The sequence below is a fragment of the Choloepus didactylus genome, chromosome 6 (genome assembly GCF_015220235.1).
Source record: "Choloepus didactylus isolate mChoDid1 chromosome 6, mChoDid1.pri, whole genome shotgun sequence".
Lineage (NCBI taxonomy): Eukaryota > Metazoa > Chordata > Mammalia > Pilosa > Megalonychidae > Choloepus > Choloepus didactylus.
This window is the reverse complement of record NC_051312.1, coordinates 123,983,411-123,993,760: the sequence shown is the minus strand read 5'-3', so window position 1 is coordinate 123,993,760 and position 10,350 is coordinate 123,983,411. Positions and strand designations below refer to the sequence as shown.

Genomic DNA, 10,350 nt, shown 5'->3' with positions numbered 1-10,350 from the left:
GGATCCCCGAGGTAAGACATTCACGAGTCTTAGCTCTACAGCTGACCGAGAGACTTTTCTCCGAGAGCTGGACAACAGTTTCTTGCCCTGGTGCGTAGGACCCCAACAGCGGCTGGCTGCCGCGGAAAACAGGTTTGGTGAGGGACTGAGTATGTCTTGGGTGCTTGTATGGGATCGGTTTGGTTTAGTCTTCAGTGACACATGAACTCCTGCCAAAGCCATAAGCAGGAGACCGCACTTGGTTTAGGAGCTCAGTGGCACATATGCCAAAGCTGTTTTGGAGGGTGCAGGCCCAGGCATAGAGGAATAAGCCATTGAGACTTGGTTTGGAAGGGTGCAGCCCCTGGCATTACGGAGGTCACTGAATTTAGTGCCCAGGTTTTAGATTCAGTTATCCGGGTGCTCAATGGCACATAGAAGTCATTGAGACTTGGTCACCTGGGTCTTGGCTTTAGTTCTTGGTCTTGTTTTTGTTTGTGGTTTGGTTGAGTTTTGGGTGTGTTTTGTCTTCTGTTTTGTCTCAAAAGCTATCTAAAGAGTATTTAACGCTAGATAATGTGTAAAATAATGAATCAAGAAATAATGTAATTGTTCTGAGAGAAAACAGCAGAAGAAACTGCTGAAAGAATTAAAAGTAACTCTTTGGAGAATGGGGAGGGATGGGACAGGGGTCTGATGAGTTCGTTAATAAGATTAAGAGGTTCTTAAAATATATGGTATTAATATATGTATTCACTTGAAGAGCTAAAAAATTAATCTAGGGGAAAAATCATGAAGGTAACTGCCAGAAAGAAAAGCTAAGAGGATGAAAAAAACAATTGAGGGAGACACAGAGCAGAGGATTGTGTTTTCATTGGAAACATTTTGGAACCATTTAATTTCATTTAGCCATCTTATATGTATTCCTTTAATAAAAACTATCTTAATTAGAAGTTGAAAAAAAATAGAGAGTACTTAAAGAAAAAAAGAATGGGAAACAACATGAGTGAGAAATCTAAGGAAGTTAATCAGAATGAACCTCTAAATCGGATTGGGAGTAATCCAGGTATGAGCCCATGACAAAGAAAACCATAAAATGTTTGTGAAGTAATTTGGCCTCAGTATGAATTAAAGGATAACCACAAGTGGTCAAGCCAGGGATTGATAGAACATAATGTTATTTTTCAGCTAGATCTATTTTATAAGAAAATGAACAAATGGGATGAAATTCCATTATGTGCAATGTTTTATAGCTCTAGCTCAGAATGAAAAGCTGCAGAGAAAATGTTTCAGGCATGGCATTTTACCCACCAGTCAAGCCAGTAGCCTCTCTTAAAAGCTCCAGAGTTTTCGGCTTCAGGGGAGGTAAAGGTGAGCCCTAGTCCCCAGTGTAAGAAAGTGCTGCCCCGTTTGGTGTGACTTTTATTGGCCACGCCAAGTGACAACCCCAGATTTGGGAAGAGCTCCTTCTACATTCCAACCTTATTATTTCTCGGGGTTTCTTTTTTCCCCCAGAAGGGGTAGGGGGAGCTGTGATAGATTGTATTTTTCAAAGATGGCCATACCTATTTAGTTATCCCTTAAGTTCTTTTTCCAATGTGACAGACACTTATTCCTTCCACCAGAAGTGGGGCTTAGGTTCCCTCCCCTTGAGCCCTGACTGCAAGGACCAATGGAGCATGGCAGAAGTGACACTATGTGACTTCCTAGTGTAAATCTGGCCAGAAATATGAATTAGCCTTCAGGTGGGGCCCCAATCTCATGGAGCCACCTGCACTGTGCCCTTAGTTCATAATCAACAGAAACAATGAGAAAATAAATAATTGTTGTCTTAAGCCACATTTAGAAGTATTTTTTTTTTCACAGCAATAAATCATTTAAATACAGCAGCCCTATCTTTAATTTCCTAGTCACCCCAAGTTAGTCCTTTAAAGGACTCTTTGATTCTTTCACCAATGAGATCCACTATATTAAATAGGTAACCAAGTCCCACTGCTTTCCTTTAAAACTAAACTTCAAAAAAATAAGAGCAGTTTTATCACAAATATGAGCATCATGTAAAATATGAGCATCATGTAAAAATGTAGTTAATTTCATTTAAGGATCTAGGACTTTCAAAGTTCAAGAATTTTTAAAGGAAATTGGGAAATCTACAGCATCCAAAATAATTATAGTGCCCCAAGTGGGCTATTACTAGTGACAGTTTAAACTCCTAAATAAGTAAAAACTAATTCTGACCTTTATTTGCATTTATTTTAAAAAAATCAATTGTGAACCAATTCAGAATTAAGGCACAGAATTGGGAGTTAGAGACGTAAAAGTTGAAGACATAAAGTGGATGAGATGCCTTCTCCTCTCTTGCCGATTCTCATACTTGGATTGCTTCGATAGCTGTGGAAAAGAAATCATCCCAGTGTGTATCAATGTTTAAACATTTTCTGTGCATAAAATGTATATGATTTTTAACTGAAAAAGTTCATTTTTTCAAGAAGTAACAGAAAACAGCTGCACTGGCCTAATAATCCCAAGATTATCCACTGGGAGCCGTCAGGGCTGATAATGATTCAACTAGAGCATCAAACAATAAAAGCTGACTGGTTATAGTAATAACTACACATACAGTTCTTACTATGGGCCAGTCTTTGCAGTTTAATTTATTTCATCCTCACAGAACCCAGTGAATTAAGGAGTATTATTGTTCATACTCTATATATAAAGAAACTCAGATCTCATAAGTTATGTAATTTGTCCAAGGTCACAGAGCTAGTTAAGTGGCAGAGCTCAACTTTGAACCCAGATAGTCTGGTTGCCAGGCCAAGGCTCTTAACCACTACACTAGTTTAGCCTTGACATAAGCCTGCCTTAAAAACTCTGGGGTCAGCTCCAATTGGGCAATTCTCCTGCCAAAGGCACTGTATTAGGAAATGTTGCCACCATGTTGGACAGGACAGCTTCTAGAGAAGTTCAGAGATATTTAAGGACATTTGGGGTAGGATAGTGAGGTTAATTTCAGACCTACAGCAGACAAGCTGCTCTTCAAAACTAAACTTCAAAAAAATAAGAGCAGTTTTATCACAAGTATGAGCAGCATGTAAAAATGTAGTTAATTTCATTTAAGGATCTAAGGCTTTCAAAGTTCAAGAATTTTTAAAGAAAATAGGGAAATTCACAGCATCCAAAATAATTATAGTGCCCCAAGTGGGCTATTACTAGTGACAGTTTAAACTCCTAAATAAGTAAAAACTAATTCTGATCTTTATTTACTTTTATCTAAAAAAAATCAATTGTGAACCAATTCAGAATTAAGGCACAGAATTGGAAGTTAGAGAGGTACAAGTTGAAGACATGAAGTGAATGAGAGTCCCAAAGAAGAGTCTATCAAGAAGAACGAGTGGAAAACTTTAAGTAGAGGAAGAGGCCACCAAAGTAGATGGAGAAAGAATTGTAGTAAGAATAGTAGAGGCTACTATTAAAAAAATGGAAAATAACAAGGGTTGGAGATGTGGAGAAACAGGAATGCTCATTCATTGCTGGTGGGAATGTAAAATGGTGCAGCTGCTGTGGAAGACAGGTTGGTAGTTCCTTAGAATGTTAACTATAGAATTACCATATGACCCAGCAATCCCAGTACTTAAAAAAAAAAAAAAAATTGAAAGCAGGGACTCCAATAGGTATTTGCACACCAGCGTTCATAGTGGCAGTGGCATTATCCATAACTGCTAAAAGATGGAAGCAACCCAAGTGTCCATCAAATCAATGAATGGATAAACAAAATGCAGTGTAGACATACAACAGATTATGGATTATTATTCAGCTACGAAAGAATGAGGCTTTGATACGTGTGACAACATGGATGAACCCTGAAGACATCTTTTTAGTGAAATAAACCAGACACAAAAGGACAAATATTGTATGATATCACTGGTAAGAAATAACTAGAATAAGCACACTGACAGGATCAGAATCTAGAATATAGGTTACCAGGGGACAGGGTGGGGATATGGAATAGGGAGTTAAGGTTTAAAATGTAGTTTCTATTTGGAACCACGGAAAGTTTTGGTAATGGATGGTGCTGATGGTGGCACAACAGTGAATGTAATTAGCAGCACTAAAATAAATATCTGAATGTGGTTAAAAGGGAAAATACTAGGTTGTATATATGTTATTACAATAACAATTTTAAAATCCATGGAACTGCACAATGCAATGAACCCTAAGTTTAAACTACGAGACTATAGTTAATAGTACAATTATAAAAATGTGCTTTTATCAGTTGTAACAAATGTACCACACCAATGCTAGGTGTTAATAATAATAATGGGAATCCTGTATTTTATACATGATTATGCTGTAAACCCACAACTTCTCTAATTAAAAATTAATAGTAATAGTGGAGAGATTATAGTGTGATGTGTTACATGCCACCCCCACTCCCATTGACACTGTGACTGTCCTCCATTCACACCCAGGGTGAGGCACCACCATTATCCCCGGGGACATTACATTTTTTATTTTAAAATTCTAAAGCCACAATTCAGATGAAAGACAAGAAATAGTTGAGAATCAGTTTTTCCTACCCCCATACAATATTGGTTAAGTAAAACTCAGAGTAGAAAGGCTAGAGTTGGAAAAGGATTAGCCATTTAGCCATCAATGTGTGCCCCAGAGACAGTCCTAAACCCTGTCCTCCAGCTGCAGCCCAGCTACACCAGAGTGGGAAAGTAGGACCAAGACCCCCCACGCCACACACACACGGTAAATTCAGTGTTACGAGAGTAGATCTGAGTGCCTGATTCGAGCCAGCTTGTCCGAAGCAGTAGCACACAAGGGTACCAGAGATTAAACAGAAGATTGAGATGGCTGGGATTTGAGAGGCCTAAGGTAATATCAGAGAAGTGACACAAAAATCATCCAAAGCAGCTAAATAAGTGATTTTCCTCTTGTAGATCTGAAGAGTATAGAAGTTACCTGGATTGGGGCTGCCATTCCTCAGGGCTCCACTCTTGAAAACTGGACCTCATCACACGTCAGTGCGGAGGCACCACCATGGCTGTATCTGAGGCCAGAGCAGGATGGTGTGAACGGCCAGGACAGGAGGGGAAGGGACGAGTTCTGAACGTGCCAGACCCTTAAACCTAACCTTTCTGAGGAAATAATTTAATGTGACTGAGTTTAGATGTAAATTTCTAGATTAAATTTTCTTCCATGAGATAGAAATGGAGTGCTAAGGAGAAAAATTAAATCCAGTAAAGAGAATTTTTAAAATGACATTTGCATATCTAAATTTATGGCTTTGAAATATCATTCCTCCCACAATAGGTAACACAGTGTCTGAACATGTTTATTAATAAAGAGCTCATTTTTCTAGAAGTAGTTTATCTTGGATTCTTAAATTACATTTCACAATGTAATTAAGAAATTTTAATATATTTAAATGGATTAATTTTCGTATTTTTGATTCCTAAGAGATTTACTATTGTACTTTGAAATATATAAATGTATCTATTATAAAAATTTAATTAAACTCTTAGAAACTATTTTATGGTAGAACATCAACATTACTTGGGTAGGTGAAATCTTTTATATTACATTTTTATTTTGCAAGAAAATAAATTATACAACTTAAAAAATAAAATCCAAAAATTAAGCAGTTCATCAAAATATTTCAGCCTACTGCATACAGAAACTGCTACTATTTAAAATTGTACAGCATTATCATATCAGTATGTAGTGGCACACATTCAAAATCGTATATATCATACGAGGATAGATTACAACTTAGGAACTCAAATTTGTTCAACACTCCAGACGACATATAGTGTAGATGACAGGAAAGCTCTCATATGTTTATTTCACAAACATGACCTTGGAAGAATTTATAAGATAGCATCCCAGTCATTTACACAAAAATAGAAAACCAGCTTGAATTTTAGATAGCAAATCTTTCTGTAAAACAAGCCAATCTTTCATCCAAATTGAATTTTTAAAATCTGCCCTTTTAGCAGGGCTAATGACTTCCTGCTGCAAATAATGCAAAATTATTTTTAACTACTCAGGTCATATTTTGTATTATATTTAATAAAAAGTCAAAGTAAGAAAGTTAACAATTCATTTTGGAAATTTTAACCTCACATAAGAGCAAGAAATTTAAATTAACAGGTTGACAGAACTCAGGGACCCCCCCCCCCTTCAATGATTGTAAAAATTGGAAGACTTCAGAATTTACTTCAAGATCCTCAATACATCATTAGAACAATAATGTTTTAATATTTATCTCAATGTAAGCATTAAAATTGTTCTTTTTTTTACTTTGTAAATTTTGTTTCACATCTACTTATTCTGGCACTGGCAACAAAGGTTAACAATATCCAGATGGCTCAATCTTTAAATTAGAAGATGAGTTTTCAAAGCTTAAATTAACCTCTGAAGCATCCTGTTGCCATACTACTAGTGAAAAATATATATATCATATTTTTTTGCTTGGACTCTGTCCCATTAACCATGTCAGGTTTCATCCCTGCTCACCTAGCACTAATTATAAGTGCATACTGGAGAAAGGAATTTGACAAAGGATGCTAAATTGTGATTCTGTAATCTTCACCAAGTTTCTGGTAAGATTTTTTTTTCCAGATTCTTCTTTTTTTAATTAGCAAATCTATAGTTAAACATATTTAAAGAAAATTTAACAATGGTATAGGCACCTTATTAACAAAGTTGTTTTCAAAAACACCAAAAAGTAGTTAAATTTTTGTATACATAAGAAAAAATGATGAAAATTATAATTCTACAGTATTTGCTGCTATTCTGTCACACAGAGTACAAGTAGGACATAATTAGCTATTAAACAATTTATAACATTTAACAGAAAACTTTGCTATGGATTAAGTTACCCACTTTTGCATTAAATTTGCCTTTATAAATCAAAACATCATGGCTCCCATTCTTAAATTAAGTGACCAAAAAGATTAGAAATTCCAAAAAAGTGCTCAAAAAATGATGGTTTAAAACTACAACAAACCTTAAGTTTTTAAAACTGGCCGATAATTTTACCCAACTGTTTTCTCCTTTGGCATTCTTGTATTGGGACTAGAAAATATACCAATATCAAACTATCTTTTAAATATAAGGGCCACTATTATTATAAAATTTTGTTCCTAAATTTCAAATTTATCCATTAGCAGTCATTTTAATTAGAAAAAACAATGAGCACTAATTTTAGTTTAATTCTGAACACTATGAGGACAAATGCTACCTTAAAGGTGAAGTGTAACATTTCTAATTTAGAAACAAAATCCCATCTTCGTATGAGTGTCACAAAAAGCATTTGACTATAACCAACAAAACCTTAAATGTTTTAAATTTGCTTTCCTTCCTTTCAGCAGGCAGCTCACAAAGCATCTTGACATTGGGGACATACTTCAAGAAATGCTTCTGAAAGCACTCAGCTAATAAAATAATACTTTATGCTTTTCAGGGCTCCAGCATCCATTTCCTACCATCTCAAAACCATATTTTAAAAACAATACTTAATATCAAAACAAGTGATGATTTGCAAGAAAACTGGAAACATGCACCACAATGAATAAAAAATCCATGTTGAGCCATTCTTTCTCAATAGGGAATGAGTTTCCTCTTCTAAACTGCTGATGTCTTCAATTCCTAACACTTCTTTAACTCTAGGTATTCAGTTGCCAGCAACTCTTAAGTTGCTACTTTGGATTGACTAAAAGGAACAAGGTAAGTGTTGCCTTCTGAACATTTTAAAAATGTTTATTTTTAAAATATATAAATATATATGTACATGTGTTTGGCAAGTTTACTGCTCATATTAAGATTGCAACAATTTTCCTTATGCATTTCTAGTTACTTTCTGCTGTAGTTTCCCTCTTTCTTCTAGGTGAATGATACTTTATTATTACTTTTTAAAAGAGAATGTCTTCCCTTACAGAAACCTGAGGCTATAATCCCTAATCACGAGTTTTTAAAATATCAAAATATTTTTATGCTACAGATTAAGAGATCAGTTACATAACTGTATTACCTCACAGCAGGAGATTTCTGCAGTTTTTAGCAAATTTAGATATGGCATAATATTAGATATATAACTATTAAATGTAATAACAAACACATTTAATATATTCATTTTGCTATTTTGACTCTGCAATCATAATGACCTGTATCATAAATTTTTTAAACTGAAGCAACAATTAATATAGCTTCAGTTTTTCAAAACAAATTCTCCAGCCACGAGATTTAAAAAAAAAAAAACAAAAACAAAAAGACTCCTTATCATGTAACAGCAAACAACTAGAACAGCAGTACCCTGCTTAAAAGAAAACCAACAATTTTAAATTGGAAATATTTAATACCATTTTTAGGTCACAATTAAAATCCAGTTATCATACTGAAGCATGTTTGAACAATTTGATGCTATTAAATACTTATCTTCTCACCTACATCTGCTTTCTCCCCATGTTATGTAGATCAATTCACTCTTTTGATCAAAAGAAACCAAGAGTGCAATGTCTAGTTCTAATTGCATTCTTAAAAACAAAAGATAACAGCATTTTTCAGTGTATGAATATCTAAAGGTCCTTTCTTGTGCAAGTACATTTTTTAAGAAAGGAAAAAAAGAGAAAAAAACAACACAAACCCTGCCATCCCCTTTCCCAACTGTATTTCTCCTGGTGGGCAGAAATCAAATTCGCTTTTAAAAGTTCATAATGGACTCTTCATGAATGCAAGTTTCTCCACAAAACAGCATGCTGTTAAGAGTGTGCAACATGAAGGGAATGCCATCATGCTAACTTATGTGATTGGCAAAATACAGTTGTTTTGTAAGGTAAGGCAGAGATTTTAATATTTATGTAATTAAAGTCCAAATAAACCTTTCTCAAGCACAAACTGTTACAACTTTCTGCCCGAGTACTCCAAAATGTGGGTTCTTGATATTGTCCGTGATAGTCAAAATTATGCCATATATATGAAAGTGTTGATATCGGATTCATCTCTTCTGATATATTTATGCTCTATTAGCCATTCTATTTGCTCTTTTATCATTTTCTTTTGTGGTAAGAACATGTTTTTCAAAATTTCTACTAATTCAGTCTGCAGCTGAGCATTACTAATTTTCTTTCTCATTTTCATTATTTGTATGATAGCTTCCTAAAAGAAAAAATAAAAATGAAAGAGTATTAATATATTAAGATATTTTAAGTAAGACAAAGTAAAAATGACTTTCTACATATTTTATCATCTATCCAACATGAAGGGCAATCTCTAGGGAATTAATCCTGAGACCAGTTTCTTTTACTTAAACAATGTTTTTTATACACACAGTAAAAAAAAAAAAATCTACTTATAAAGATTTTGAAAAATAAGGAATAAACAAAATTACACAAAACTCTACAACGGCAGATAACCACAGTTAGTTATTGTACATTTCCTTCCATTCCTTTTTCCACACGATGCATAAAGTTTATCTTATTTATGACCACAGTATGTATATAATCTTGTTTTATGTTAAGTACCAACTAAGATGTGACACACCCCTTACGTGTAATTTTTTTCCCTAGTATTCAGTTATTTCTTTGTGTAGTAGTAAAGGCTGTTGTAAGTCAGTAAGTAGTACTCTTTCTATATTTACCAGATTAATATACTTAATATACTAAAAATATTATTTTCAGTTTGTATTGACTTCATTAAATGTTTTTAACTTTCAAAAGGAAGTTGCATTTTCCATCTAGATCTATCTCATCAATATTTTCTTTGATGTTTTCTTTCTTTACTGTTAAGCTTATAATACCGGTAATTTGAAAAAAGTGTTAAATGTTCTTTTCTCTTTTGCCTTTTCCAGTATTAGCCCTCTCCTTAGACAACACAAGGTATCTGTCTGCTTTGGTGGACATCAAAATTTGTTTAAAAAAAAATATGAAAAGAGAAAATGAAGTAATATTTTCTGTTAACATTTAAAGTGGAATTTTGCTACAAAGCAATAGGCTTAGGAGTTGGTCATTATTGAACAAGAGAAAAATTTCTTCAACTTCCACTTTGACAAACCAAGAGCCAGGCTCTTGATCACAAGGGTTTATGCCAAAGGTCCACAAAGAAATAAAGAGGAGGAAAAGACTGTTCCTTCAGGTCCTTAAAGATTACATGAATCAGGCAGAAGGAAGAGGAACAACTGCAAATGTCTCAATGTCTCCTCTTCTGGCTTTGGCAGAAATGAGGATGGTGGCTGTGTTAGAGAAGTTAAGAGGAAAACAGAGAACAAAGGGGCTCTGGCCCTGGTCTTCATTTGGGATGTGGAGAGGACTTAAAGAGTAGCATGGTATGCTGGATACAGGCTGCACTCCAAATCTCCCTCAGTTC

The 10,350-nt window shown here is 34.6% G+C and overlaps 1 protein-coding gene across 1 annotated transcript in view; it reads right to left on the bottom strand.

Annotated features, from left to right (window-relative positions):
- Positions 1-5,534: 5,534 nt before the first annotated feature.
- CUL5 (cullin 5) overlaps positions 5,535-10,350 on the bottom strand; it is a 163,341-nt gene continuing 158,525 nt past the window's right edge. The window contains exon 19 of the mRNA XM_037841325.1: positions 5,535-9,144. Within this exon, the coding sequence (XP_037697253.1) occupies positions 8,950-9,144 (195 nt within the window). The 3' untranslated portion in view covers positions 5,535-8,949. The remainder of the gene's footprint in view (positions 9,145-10,350) is intronic.